Source organism: Cherax quadricarinatus, chromosome 82 (genome assembly GCF_038502225.1).
Source record: "Cherax quadricarinatus isolate ZL_2023a chromosome 82, ASM3850222v1, whole genome shotgun sequence".
Taxonomy (NCBI): domain Eukaryota; kingdom Metazoa; phylum Arthropoda; class Malacostraca; order Decapoda; family Parastacidae; genus Cherax; species Cherax quadricarinatus.
In genome coordinates this window covers 7,504,441-7,520,088 of record NC_091373.1, presented here as the reverse complement: position 1 = coordinate 7,520,088, position 15,648 = coordinate 7,504,441, and the positions used below count along the sequence as shown (strand labels likewise).

Here is a 15,648-nt window from a genome sequence, read left to right as displayed (position 1 = left end):
CTTGCCAACCTCAACAGAACACATGACCATAACACAAGGCACAGATCACTCTTTGATGTTCCTCGTGTCCATCTCACGCTATGCAAAAACTCAATGCACATAAAAGGCCCTAAAATCTGGAATTCATTACCTGTAAATATAAAAGAAACACTACCTGTTTATAAATTCAAGTCTCTTCTCAAAGATCACTCACTCACTCAAAACCAAATAAATACCGAATAACTGAACCTTATAAATTGTATATCCTATATGTTACTCACAATTATATCACACAAATGTTAAACCTAGGACCCAATCTAACTTTATTATTTTTTTAAATACACTACCTAATAGAATGCTCCATTCGACTGAATGTACAGCAATGCAAGCAACCATATGACCTGTCTTTGTAATACTCATTTGTGCTTTATAGTTATCTGTTTACAATAATGTTTTATCACTGATTTCATCATTGCTTAGTTAATCTTAAGTTAATTTTAAGCCAGCCCGTAATGCTATGCATATAAGTGGCTTTGGCATGCTGCTCTTACTTGTATTTTTTGTACCTCTGTTTGTATGCTTAAATTACTAAATAAATAAATAAATAAATAAATAAATATAGCCATATTTGACTTGTATTTTTAACCTATTATGGGTTCACCAGAACATAATCCCATCATAAGTCAAGGAGCATCTGTACCTCAAAGTTTAACTAATACATTACAACTCGCTACTCTACCTCATCAGTTACTCCATTGAAAATATTGTATCTTCATCTACTCTACTGATTTTGTATTTGTTCTACTCTTGTAACTATAAATCCACCCCTTACAAAATTTATCAAAACTACTTAAACACTATAGAAACAGGCACCAAGTCAGATGCAAACTTCAGAGGTGACATTTTGGAAGCAAAGATTTAATTAAACAACATTCAGTAAACCGCTCTTTATATTAGTGTCAAACTTTCTCAACACTTTTTGAAAAACATTCTCAATTGTTTCAAGTTTGTTTTATTAACTGTTAAATAAAATTTAAAAGTACACCGTCTCCCTTTCAGTAACAAATGTCTGATATTTTTTTTAAATCTAAAAAGTAACAGGAATGACTTAGTTATATACTACCTTGTGTTTTATAAAGAATTCTAAAAAATATAAAAACTGCCTTTTAAGTTTTGTTTACAGTTTCTTAATGTATCTTGACTAGTTTACAGACTTCAACATAAGTCACATGTAAGAATGATGCTGAATTAATTTAACAAACAAATAAGGCTACAAAAACACAATAGCTCAGTACACAAATAATGCACAAACCTGTAGCCGTTTTTATCTGTTGCTTTTTTGAGTACCGAAGATAAGCATACAATGATGAACCCTCTATATGATGGACCTTAATGGGCAAAATTCAGTAAATAAATTTATACTTTCAGCTTTTTTATTTTTAGTGCTCACTGCAGTACGATGGAACCGTGGTTTTCGTATTTTTTGTTAATATTTTTTTTAATGTATTTTATTTTAATATTTCTGGGTGTCTGGAATGGATTAATTGACTTTACATAATTTCTTATAGGAAATATTGCTTCAGTTTTCATACGATTCGGTTTTCGTTAGACTTTTTCGAATGGATTAATCACTAAAACCGAGGTTCCACTGTATAACTGTAAATTGTGTATACAATACTATATTAGGTGTACAGTAAGTACTTATGTGCTTATACAGGTCTCCCTCAACATTCACGTTTTCAACTTTCATGGGCTTCACACATTCGTGAATTCCCAACCGCCAAATCATATTTATGTTTCCCGCCACCTGCGAGTCCCTACTACCCTCCCTCCGACCCCCGCAACTGGCAGCCAGCCCTCCCATCACTCAGTGTGGTGAGTGTTTTGTTTGTTCATTATTTGCTATTAAACTACAGTATAAATAATGTAAGCCCATTCATGACTGCATATTGGAATGGCTATTCGGACAGGTATTAGACGGTGACATCATGTGTTTACTCTTGAACACTGCAAATAATTAAACATTTCTGCTACAGCTAATAATAACAATAGTAATAATAATAATAATAATAATAATAATAATAATAATAATAATATATATGATATAATTGAAGAAGGAAATTGTACAAAAATACGAGGGAGTGGTTGACACATCGTCAGTGTGACTTTGTTTATGCTGGAGTGAACATTAGTCTCCCTGCTCTTCCAAACATTTCACAATAATTCATTGTGTTTGGTGCTTGTAGATTGAGTGTGACTGGAGTGGTAGAGGCAGTGATTGAGGCAATGGTATTTAATAACATATATGTTAATAATAATACATATTATTAATAATATATACTATTATTATTTATAACATATATGTTATTAAATACATACATGTTAATAATAATACATGATTAATAATAACATGTACTATTATTATTTATAACATATATGTTATTAAATACCACTGCCTCAACCGCTGAATTATTGTGAAATGTTTGGAAGAGTAGGGAGACTAATGTTCACTCCAGCATAAACAAAGTCACACTGACGATGTGTCAACCACTCCCTCGTATTTTTGTACAATTTCCTTCTTCAATTATATCATATTTATTATTGTTATTATTACTATTGTTATTATTAGCAATAGCAGAAATGTTCGATTCTTTGCTGTGTTCAAGAATAAACACATGATGTCACCGTCTAATACCTTTCCTAATAGCCATTCCAATATGCAGTCATGAATGGGTTTACATTATTTATTCTGCAGTTTAATAGCAAATAATGAACAAACAAAACACTCACCACACTGAGTGGTGGGAGGGCTGGCTGCCAGTTGCGGGGGTCGGAGGGAGGGTAGTAGGGACTCGCAGTGGTTGAGGAAGTGGTGGAGTCTGTGGTATTTAACCCTTTGACTGTTTCAGGCCCCTTTCTGAAACTGTCATTCTATGTCGCTCAATTTTGAAAAAAAAAAAAAAAAAAAAAAAAAAAATTATTTATTCTTATGAAATGATAGAGAATCTTTTCCCGATGGTAATGACACTAAAAGTTCGAAATTTGGTCGAAAACTCATGGAATTATGCTCCCGCGAAGTTAGCGGTCTCGGCGACATATGCGTATCGGCGATTTCGCCGACTTTGAGCCCTATTTTCAGCCAATTCCATTGTTCCAGTTGACCAAACTCATAGCTATTTCTTTAGAACTCCATTTTATCTATCAGCTGAGTACAAGAAACCTCCCATTTACTAATTTGGACTACCCAATATGGTGGTCAGAAATTTGCAATTTGGCCAATTTCACGCAAACTAAAAAAGATGCCAATTTCAAAATAGGGTCCAGAATAAACAAGGTAGACATTCGTGGCACTAAAATAACATATGCTCTGTTCATTAGTCACATCTCTAGGCCCCTCTTATATTATTATTGCTTTCTATTTTGATTTTTTATTCATACAAAAAAATACAAAATTTACTGTTATGCAGACTACTGCATTATTGTAAAAAGGGTATAAATAATATCAGTGCACTAGTGAAAGAATATTAGACTCCCCAGTTGACATGTATTGGACGTGTGGTGTGATTTATTTACTCCTGAACATTGGTAAAAATCGAACATTTCCGCTACTTTGAGCTCAGTTTCAAGGTCATTTTCATCGTCAAAGTAATGAAAATCATCTCTATTTCTGTAATATGTTTTCCACTTTATCACCTAAGACCATGAAAACGCGAATACAACGATAAATACTATACGAAAATACACCTCAAAGTCGGCGTTTTATTCCAAAAAAACGATCAGTTTTTTTTTTCTCATTACGCAATGTGTGCTGCAGGATTTTTTTTATGTGGTGCACACTGACCACAGACCCATTCTCTCACATGTGGGCCTACCAGCTTTCTCCCGCTTGATTTGAAGCCGCTAGAATTTTTTTTTTTTTTTAACAAGTCGGCCATCTCCCACCGAGGCAGGGTGACCCAAAAAAGAAAGAAAATCCCCAAAAAGAAAATACTTTCATCATCATTCAACACTTTCACCACACTCACACATTATCACTGCTTTTGCAGAGGTGCTCAGAATACAACAGTTTAGAAGCATATATGTATAAAGATACACAACATATCCCTCCAAACTGCCAATATCCCAAACCCCTCCTTTAAAGTGCAAGCATTGTACTTCCCATTTCCAGGACTCAAGTCCGACTATATGAAAATAACCGGTTTCCCTGAATCCCTTCACTAAATATTACCCTGCTCACACTCCAACAGAAAGTCAGGTCCCAAGTATCATTCGTCTCCATTCACTCCTATCTAACACGCTCATGCACGCTTGCTGGAAGTCCAAGCCCCTTGCCCACAAAACCTCCTTTACTCCCTCTTTCCACCCCTTTCGAGGACGACCCCTACCCCTCCTAGAATTATTGAGTACATATACGTCAGAAACATTGGCTCGTAAGACGTATTTATACGTCGAAAACAGTCAAAGGGTTAATAACATACATGTTATTAACATACACGTTATTAAATAACATACATTATTAAAGCATAACATGTATATATTTAGTACAATTTACGACGTTTTCATGTATTTTATGATTATTCATGGTTCAACAAGTTAAGGAAGCAGTATTGTAATATATTTCCCAACAATATATTGGGGCACCAAACATTCACGGTTTTTCAACATTCGCGAGGCTCTTGATCCCCTAACCCTCGCGAATGTTGAGGGAGACCTGTATTGTCTTTTTACTATTACAGTAGGACCCTCATATCCATGGTGGATATATTCCAAGGATCTGCCATGGATACCAAAACAGTGGATAGTAGTAAACCTTGCAGAGTTGGGGCCCCACTTATATGGCAGGTTAGGTTCCAGGGTACCGCCGGAAAGCAGACATCACCGGAAAACAGAACGTCATTTTTTCCACTTATATATGCCCTAGATAACAAGTTTACACTAACATATATTAAGTTAGCCATAGAATTAGGCATTAAAAACAATAAATAGTAAAATACACACACAGTACACTCATTACTTTCCTTAAAATATTTGCAGTCTTAATGTAGGGTGAGAGGTGAGTAGTATTTATTTTAAAAAGTCAGGTGTGGGAGGTGTGGTAGCCAGCCAGGCCACCCGACAAATACGTAATATACTGTGACATTTAAACCATACCCCCGGCCGGGATTGAACCCGCGGTCATAGAGTCTCAAAACTCCAGCCCGTCGTGTCATTACGATTTCTTGAGTCACTGTGACATTTAAACCCCCCCAGAGCAATAAAATGCATATACAGTACACTCATTACATACCTTAAAATACTTGTAGTCTTATTGTAGGGTGAGAGGTGAGTAGTATTTATTTGCAGGAAGTCAGGTGTGGGAGGTATAGTAGCCAGCCAGGCAAGGCCATCCCACCCACATGTAATATATGACATTTAGAGCACAATCGAGCAATAAAATGCATATACAGTACACTCATCACTTACCATAAAATATTTGTAGTCTTAATGTAGGGTGAGAGGTAAGTAAACGAGGTACAACAAATAAATGAGAGAGAGCGAGTAAATGAGAGAGGAGAGAGAGACAGAGGATGTGAACAAGTAGACGAACAAGTTTGATTTTGGTTCACACGCATTCATCTACACCTAACATCTCATATTTATGTTAATTTATTCTACTTTGGGGTGTATTTATCATGTTTATGTTATGTAGTATGTTTATTATATAATTTTGAAAAAATATCATAGATGGATTAATGAAAATGTTTATGTTAACGTAGTATACGACATTTAATGCACCTCAGAGTGATTATTATTTTATATTATTATCATTATTAATATGGCATCCTGAAGACTAATAAGATACTCTTGGTGATTTTAATGTGTACCTGCATGCCAGAACAGTGTGTAAGTTTATTTACATACAGGTACACATAAGAATAATTATAAGAGTATTTACAAAACATGAAATAACTTTAAAACACTTGAAATTTTGGAAAGTTTCCAGACATAATGGAGAGACGTGGTACTTACGGAGCTCACAGAGAATGTAAACAAACTGGATGGGGCACAGTGCCTGTATTAGAAAGACAGGCGGGGGAGCCGTATAGCGAGTTTTGGTCATAATTTGAAATGTCCGTATTAGTGGAACACCGTAAAGCGGGGACCTGCTGTACATACATCCTATACATACCTATTATACAGGGGTTCTACTGTATTCTGATTGAACAGACACTCAGATAATTCTCCCATTAGTCCATTATATAGAGGGTTGAATTTTAAGGAAGAGAAACACATGGTAAGCATTACCATGAAGATCCATGAGGTTCCCATGGTCCAAGGCAGACCCAACAGAAGTCAGCCTTACAGCTCTGGTTCTTGCATACCATGTGATTACATCCACCATCTTTCTCAATAGTCACTTTGCACTTTGGACATTCCTAAAATAAAATATAAAATAATATTTAATTATCCAACAGTTAGTGCAATTTAACTTTCTTGCAAAAATAATGTTTATTATTTTTTTTGTTAAGACCATACAATGAAATAAGTACACAAATATTTGTTATTTTTTTAACACTGGCTATCTCCCACTGAGGCAAGGTGACCTGAAAAAGAAACTTTTATCATCATTCACACTATCACTGTCAAATAACATATTCAGCTGATCACAATGCTGATTCAAATTTGGGATATACTACAGTAAAATATGTATATACAGTATAATGTCTCTTGAAAATTAATATGCAGCATTGTAACACTGCCTAATTTATTTTAACCACACTGACTGCCTCCCATCAAGGTAGGGCAGTGGTTCCCAAACTTTTTCAGCTTGTTACCCAATTTAACATGCCACATAAAGCATGTTACCCCTTTCACAAAATGTTGTTATTATTGATATATATGGCTAAATTAAAACACTTGAGATATTTTCTTTTATTTATTGTATTTGAACATTGTGCATCTCTAATGACTATTACCAAAGATGTCAAGAACATCAGTGGGATGGATGGAGTTGCATACTTGAAGCTAGTTTAGGAATTCTTGGCTTCGTGGTTGAAAGTGCCAGCCTGGCATCGTTTGCAACATTCAAGCGAGTCCTCTTTTTTGTTTTCATACACAGCACAGTTGAGAAGCCCTTCTCACACAGATACGTTGTTGAGAATGATACCAACAACTTCAAGGCTCTCTTTATATACTAAGACAAAGTTAACAATAATCCTCATACCGGGTACCGCATTGTTTTCTTGATTTTCAGAATTCATAACTTTTTTTCTGTCACCCCTCCATTACCCCCCAAAAATTGTTAAATTACCCCCAGGGGGTAATTTACCCCCAGTTTGGGAACCACTGAGGTAGGGTGTCCTTTCCCTCACCAAAAAGACAACACACATTCACCATCATTCTTTCAACAGCAATCTTGCCAGAAATGTGAAGACACCACAACTGAATTTTATTCAAACTTTAATATACCTACATGAACTCTTCTTACATAATTTCACATTCTTGTACAGCATACATTTTTTTTTTTAACACATCGGCCATGTCCCACCAAGGCACGGTGACCCAAAAGAAAGAAAAACCCAAAAAGAAAAAAAAACTTCATTATCAGTCAACACTTTCACCACTTTCATACATAATCACTGTCTTTGAAGAGGCGCACAGACACGACAGTTTAGTCACTCCAAACTGCCAATATCCCAAACTCCTTCTTTAACCCTTTGACTGTCGCAACCCCCAATCCTGAGGTGTCTCCTGGTGTCACAAAATTTAAAAAAAAAATTATTTTTTCTTATGAAATGATAGAGAATCTTTTCCCGATTGTAATGACACCAAAAAAAACGAAATTTGATGGAAAACTGACGGAATTATGCTCTCGCGAAGTTAGCGACCTCGGCACTGTTTACAAATCGGCGATTTCACCCACTTTGAGCCCTATTTTCGGCTAATTTCATTGTTCCAGTCGCCCAACCTCATAGCTATTTCTTTAGAACTCCATTTTTTCTATCGATTGAGTACAAGAAACTGCCCATTTACCGATTTCAACTACCTAATAATGTGGTCAGAAATTTGCAATTTGGCCAATTTCACGAAAACTAAAAAATATGACAATTTCAAAATATGGTCCAGAATGAACAATGCAGACATTCCTGGCTCTAAAATAACATTTTCTTTGTTCATCAGTCATGTCTCCAGGCTCCTCTGATATTACTCTTGCTTTCTATTTTGAATTTTTATTCAAACAAAAAATAGAAGACTTACTATTATGCAGACTACTGCAATACTGTAATAATTGTATAAATAACATCAACCCATTCATGACTGCATATTAGAATGGCTAGTTGGACATTTATTGGACAATGGCATCATTTGTTTACTTTTGAACATTGGCAAAAATCAAACATTTCCCCTACTTTGAGCTCCATTTCTAGGTTCTTTTTATAGTAAAATCAATCAAAATCACCTCTATTTCTATAATATATTTTCCATTCTATCAAATGAGACCAAGAAAACGAGAATACAACCATAAATACTATACAAAAATAGACCACAAAGTCGGCATTTTAATTAAAAAAAAAACGATCAGTTTTTTTTTCTCATTATGCACTGCGTGCTCCAGGATTTTTTTTATATGGTGCACACTGACCACACAGACCCATTCTCTCACATGTGGGCCTACCAGCTTTCTCCTGCTTGATTTGAAGCTGCTAGAATTTATGAGTATATATACTTCAAACACGGTACCTCGTAAGACGTATATATACGGCCGCGACAGTCAAAGGGTTAAAGTGCAGGCATTGTACTTCCCATTTCCAGGACTCATGTCTGGCTAACCGGTTTCCCTGAATCCCTTCACACTCCAACAGCTCGTCGGGTCCCCAAAACCATTTGGCTCCATTCACTCCTAACGCACTCATGCATGCTTAGTGGAAATCCAAGCCCCTTACCCACAAAACCTCCTTTACTCCCTTCTTCCAACCTTTTCGAGGACTACCACTACCCTGCCTTCCTTCCCCTACAGATTTATACGTTCTCCAAGTCATTCTACTTTGTTCCATTCACTCTAAATGACCAAGCCACCTCAACAACCCCTCTTCAGCCCTCTGACTAATACTTTTAGTAACTCCACACCTCTTCCTAATTTCCACACTATGAATTCTCTGCATAATATTTACACCACACATTGCCTTTAGACAGGACATCTCCACTGCCTCCGGCTGCCTCCTCGCTGCAGCATTTACAACCCAAGCTTCACACCCATATAAGTGTTTGCGCCACTATACTTTCATACATTCCCTTCTTTGCCTCCATGGATAACATTTTTTGTCTCCACAGATACCTCAATGCACCACTCACCTTTTTTCTTCATCAATTCTATGGTTAACCTCATCCTTCATAAACCCATCTGCTGACAAGTCAACTCCCAAATATCAGAAAACATTCACTTCTTCCATACTCTCTCTCTCCAATGTGATATCCAATTTTTCTTTATCTAAATCGTTTGATACCCTCATCACCTTACTCTTTATCTATATTCACTTTCAACTTTCTACCTTTACACACGCTCCCAAACTCGTCCACTAACCTTTGTAACTTTTCTTTAGAATCTCCCAAAAGCACAGTATCATTAGCAGAAAGTAACTGTTTCAACTCCCATTTTGGTGTGGCGATGTATGTCAGAGAAAATTTAAATTGTTGTCTTAGACATGATATAAGATTAGAAACATCGAACACAGAATCTGTTTGGCTACAGTTTCTCGAGGGACGTGAGAAATTAATTTTGGGTGTGATTTATAGGCCCCCCAAACCTTGATAGGGAGGACAGTAAGCTGTTATGGGACGAAGTTCATAAGGCATCAAGATATGAAAATGTTGTGATAATGGGCGATTTTAACTTTAGACAAATTGATTGGAACAATATGAGAGGAAATCTTGAGTATAGTGACTTTCTTGATACGGTTCAGGATTGCTTTTTAGAACAGGTTGTGACAGAACCAACTAGAGGAAACAATCTGCTTGACTTGGTTCTTGCCAACAAAGATTCACTAATTAATAATCTTGAGGTTAATGATGAGCTTGGGAAAAGTGATCACAAATCACTTAGTTTCAATATACACATCATGGAATTACCCAGATAACTGCAATCAAATCTCTGTCCCAGATTTTCACTTGGCCGACTTCATGAGACTGAAAAATTACCTGGGTGGGCTAAATTGGGATGTCCTGACTATGGGTCAGGTAGGTGATCCTGGGTGCCAATATGACGTTTTTCAGAGCATAGTTCTAGCTGCCCAGACAACTTTTGTTCCGAGTAGGGAAATTAAATCTAACAAAAATGATCCCAAATGGATGAACAATAGATTAAAACATCTCACTGGTCAAAAAAGAGGCATATTTAGGCGTATCAAAAGAGGGGATGGGCAGTTAAGAAATTAATATATTCAATTAAAAGAGAAATAAAGAAAGGAATAAGAAAAGCAAAAAGGGATTATGAGGCTAAGGTCGCAAGGGATTCAAAGACTAACCCAAAAGGGTTCTTTCAGGTATGCAGAAGTAAGATTAGGGACAAGATTGGCCCACTTAAGAGTAACTCTGGTCAGATCACTGACAGTGATAAGGATGTGTGAAATTGTCAATACCTACTTCCTCTCAGTTTTCACCCAGGAAAATACTAGCGATATTCCTGAAATAATAGATTATGTAGAACAGGATGATAATAAACTATGTACGATTGCAGTAACTAGTGACATGGTCCTCAGACAAATAGAGAAACTAAAACCTAACAAATCCCCAGGCCCTGATGAACTGTTTGCAAGGGTGTTAAAGGAACGTAAAGAGGAACTTAGCATACCTTTGGCAAATCTTTTTAACATATCACTACAAACTGGCACAGTGCCTGATAAGTGGAAAATGGCAAATGTAATACCTATTTACAAAGCAGGTGACAGGTCCTTGGCTTCGAACTATAGACCAATAAGCCTTACCTCTATAGTGGGAAAATTTATGGAATCAATAATTGCCGAAGCAATTCGTAGCCATCTTGACAGGCACAGATTGATTAATGAATCTCAACATGGTTTTACAAAGGGGCGTTCCTGTCTTACAAATTTACTAACTTTTTTCACTAAGGTGTTTGAGGAGGTAGATCATGGTAATGAATATGATATTGTGTATATGGACTTCAATAAGGCTTTCGATAGAGTTCCACACCAGAGGCTATTGAGGAAACTTAAGGCACATGGAATAGGAGGAGAAATTTTTTCCTGGGTAGAGGCATGGCTGACAAATAGACAGCAGAGAGTTTACAGAAATGGGGAGAAATCAGAATGGGGGCACGTCACAAGCGGTGTTCCTCAGGGGTCAGTGTTGGGTCCGATGTTGTTCACAATTTACATAAACGACATAGATGAGGGAATAAATAGCGACAAACAAATTTGTTGATGACACCAAAATAGGCATTCCAATTCATTCTAATGAGGACACTAGAGCACTCCAGGATGATTTGAATAGACTGATGCAATGGTCGGAGAAGTGGCAGATGCAGTTTAATATTGACAAATGCAAAGTTCTAAATGTTGGACAGTTAAACAATCATGCCACACATAAGCTAAATAATGTAGATCTTAATACTACTGATTGCAAAAAGGATTTAGGAGTTCTGGTTAGCAGTAATCTAAAACCAAGACAACAGTGCATTAGTGTTTGCAATAAAGCTATCAGAATTCTTGGCTTCATATCTAGAAGTATAAATAATAGAAGTCCTCAGGTTGTTCAACTCCATATATCCTTGGTTAGGCTTCATTTAGACTATGCTGCTCAGTTCTGGTCACCATATTACAGAATGGATATAAATGCTCTGGAAAATGTACAGAGGAGGATGACAAAGATGATCCCGTGTATCAAAAATCTTCCCTATGAGGATAGACTGAGGGCCCTGAATCTGCACTCTCTCGAAAGGCGTAGAATTAGGGGGGATATGATCGAGGTGTATAAATGGAAAACAGGAATAAATAAAGGGGATGTAAATAGCATGCTGAAAATTTCCAGCCAAGACAGGACTCGCAGCAATGGTTTCAAGCTGGAAAAATTCAGATTCAGGAAGGATATAGGAAAGCACTAGTTTGGTAATAGAGTTGTGGATGAGTGGAACTAACTCCTGAGTACAGTTATTCAAGCTAAAACGTTGTGTAGTTTTAAAAATAGGTTAGATAAATACATGAGTGGGTGTGGGTGGGACCTGACTAGCTTGTGCTGCTGGGTCTGGTGCAGTGCTCCATCCTTGAGTGGAGGTGACCAGACTGGGTGGGTCATTTGGCTAATCCAGGGGAGTGGGTCATTGGTCTAATCTGGGAAGGGGGGGGGGGGGACAGACATGGACCTGCTCTGCATGGGTCAGCAGGCCTGTTGCAGTGTTCCTTCTTTCTTATGTTTTTATTTCCCACAATTTAATCCCAACCCTCTCCCCAACACCCTAGCATTTACTTCTTTTACAACCCCATCTATAAATATATTAAACAACCATGGTGACATTACACATCCCTGTCTAAGACCTACTTTTACCGGGAAGTAATCTCCCTCTCTCCTACACACCCTAACCTGAGCCTTACTATCCTCATAAAAACTCTTTACAGCATTTAGTAACTTACTACCTATTCCATACATTTGCAACATCTGCCACATTGCTTTCCTATTCACTCTATCATAAGCCTTTTCTAAATCCTTAAATGCAATGAAAACTTACCTACCTTTACCTAAATACTGTTCACGTACATGCTTCAATGTAAACACTTGATCTACGCATCCTCTACCCACTCTAAAGCCTCCTTGCTCATCTGCAATCCTGCTCTCTGTCTTACCTCTAATTCTTTCAATAATAACCCTACTGTACACTTTACCTGGTATACTCAGTAAACTTATTCCCCTATAATTTTTACAATATCTTTTGTCCCTGCCAATCCCTAGGTACCTTCCAGTCTTTTATACATTTATTAAACAAAAATACCAACCACTCCAACACTATATCCAGCTGCTTTACCCACTTTCATTCTATATAATGCCTCACCCATCTCCCCCACACTCACATCCTGCTCTTCTTCACTCCTAAAAGATGTTATACCCCCCCGGCCATCCACGAAATTACTGCCTCCTTTCATCGACATTTAAAAGTTCCTCAAAATATTCCCGCCATCTACCCAATACCTCCAGCTCCCCATCTACTAACTCCCCTACCTTTATATATGCTAATTATAACAACACTCTTGGGCAAGAGTCCTTGCACCTCATGCCCCTGTTTACTTAACAATAAATAGGTGCTTGGTTATAAGCTGACATTTGTGGTTGCATCCCTGAGGGGCAGTTGTATACTTTAGATAGGGATGGCTTTTAAAATAAGCTGAGGTAGGATAACTGTTTATAATCTGTAAATTCAACAGTATGACAATACATTTTATATTTTATTTCTTATACAGTAGTACCCTGATTTTTGAACCTTCTTCGTTCCAGAAGGCTGTTCAAGTGCCGTTACCGAAAGAATTTGTTTCCATAAGGAATAATGTAAATTAGATTAGTCGGTTTCAGACCCCCAAAAATACACTTACGAAAGCACTGACAATAATACACTTATATAATTGGTCGAGCTGGGAGCAGTTCGAAACTCAGGGTACCACTGTACAATTTATTATTTTAATTGTAAATGCCTTTCAAAATGCATATTTACTTGTACTTTTATAAATTAACCATATCTTGTACTCTAACTCCAGTTTGAATAATCTAACATCAGAGTATGGTTTACCTGGAGTGGGTTTCGGTTTCGGGGGTCATTGGTGCAATAATGTTTTACACAACTGCAAGTCAAAACATAATTTATCTTATTTTCAGTGCAGAAGCGACATACCTAATTGTAAACATTAATAGCCTTTGATATTTTTAAACACATCAGCAATTTCCCACCGACACAGGGTGACCCCCCCCCCCCCAAAAAAAAAAAAAAAATGCCTTTGACTTATCAACACAAGTTTGGCAGAAACAAACTTCAGAGAGACAAATTTATGTTATTTACCTATCTAATACTCACCTTTGTATTTGCAGCGATCCAGTTGGATGTTTCCGAGTCATCATCACACTTCTTAATCCAGCGTCTGAGAAGGTGGCACTTAACGGGATCATGCCAGTTCTCACCACAGTTAAAACAGAATACATTGCGACATTTGCACATGACCGGCCGAGCATCAGGATACTGCACTTTGATGGCATAATTACAGTCTGGGTACGGGCACCAGCGTAATAGTCGGTTACACTGTAATGCACAGAAGAAAGCAATATTAGTTATGTGTAGGCAGTGAAAAAACAAAACATGAAAGATATTGAATTAAGAATGCAGAATTTTCATTTGATAATTTACCGAATTTAACTGAAACTAAAAAGGCACGTTCACCCATTGAAGTGGTGCACAATATCTGTAATGCTTTGTGTAATCTCTGTACTTACTATTCATCTTCTTCTTTCAACAAACTGGCCATATCCCACTGAGGCAGGGTGGCCCAAAAGGAAAAAACGAAAGTTTTTCCTTTAAAATTTAATAATATATATACAGGAGAATGGGTTACTAGCACCTTGCTCCTGGCATTTTAGTTGCCTCTTACGACACGCATGGCTTGTGCAGGAAGAATTATGTTCCACTCACTGTTCATATAGTATAATATAGTATATCATTACAGTACTGTACAGTAATATTGCATCTTCTTTCTACAGGGCTTGACACTGTATAAAGGTTCTACCACATTTCCCAATTGTTTTAGACAAAAGATGCAGTCATGGAAAAATATTTTCACTTAATTCAAACATTTCCATTAAAGGAATTAGGTGTACAAGTCTTGTAATTAACAATTTACAGGGCCTGAGCTCTGTTATTGTTAAACACATCTCAGGCTAACATTTTTTTTAACATAAAACTTAAAGTGGTCTAACAGCAATTACTTTACTGTCATGTGCAAGTTAATCAAATGTCAACATTTCAACCTTAATCAATATACTGATGGAGTCCTGCCTCAATTTCAATAAAATCAGACCAAAGATAAGTGGTAAAATACAAAGTAACTGTTCACAGATTTTGAGCATACAATTTAAAAGTAGCTCCAGGAAGTCGTTAGGAACCTTACAGACAATTGCATATTATGTTTTTTAAAACTGGCTGTTTCCCACTGAAGCAGGGCAGCCCCATAAAAGAAGAAACACCTTCACCATCACTCACTCCATCACTGTCTTGCCAGAGGGGCGCCAAAACTACGGTTCCAAACTGCAAAAATCCCCATTCCTCGTTCAGAGTGCAGGCACTGTACTTCCGATAATGAAAGGATTAAAGAAAAGAAGGAATTATATTTTCTGTGATAATCTATTTTAACCCTTAAACTGTCCAAACATAGATCTATGTTTGCACGCGTAGCGTTCCAAACGTAGATCAACGTTTTATTTTTCATTCCTTCAAATTTGGCACAATAGGCTTGAGTCGCCTAGACATGAAAGAATGGGTCTGTGCAATCAGTGTGTGCACTATTAAAAAAAATCTGGGAGCACTTAGTACCTTGTGGGAGCACCAGTTCAATTGAGCGCCAGCTACAGCAAATAGCTTGCCAAACATTCACTGATGCCATGTCGCATTAACACTCCCATTTTTAAGAGGAAAGTAAAAATAGG

General features: G+C 37.0%; 1 protein-coding gene across 1 annotated transcript in view; it reads right to left on the bottom strand.

Moving 5' to 3' along the window:
- ari-1 (E3 ubiquitin-protein ligase ariadne-1) overlaps nucleotides 1-15,648 on the bottom strand; it is a 48,247-nt gene that overhangs the window by 15,757 nt on the left and 16,842 nt on the right. Inside the window, exons 5-6 of the mRNA XM_053797293.2 lie at nucleotides 14,030-14,251; nucleotides 6,265-6,395 (exon numbers count right to left, since the gene is read on the bottom strand). Coding sequence (XP_053653268.1) covers nucleotides 6,265-6,395; nucleotides 14,030-14,251 — 353 coding nt within the window. The remainder of the gene's footprint in view (nucleotides 1-6,264; nucleotides 6,396-14,029; nucleotides 14,252-15,648) is intronic.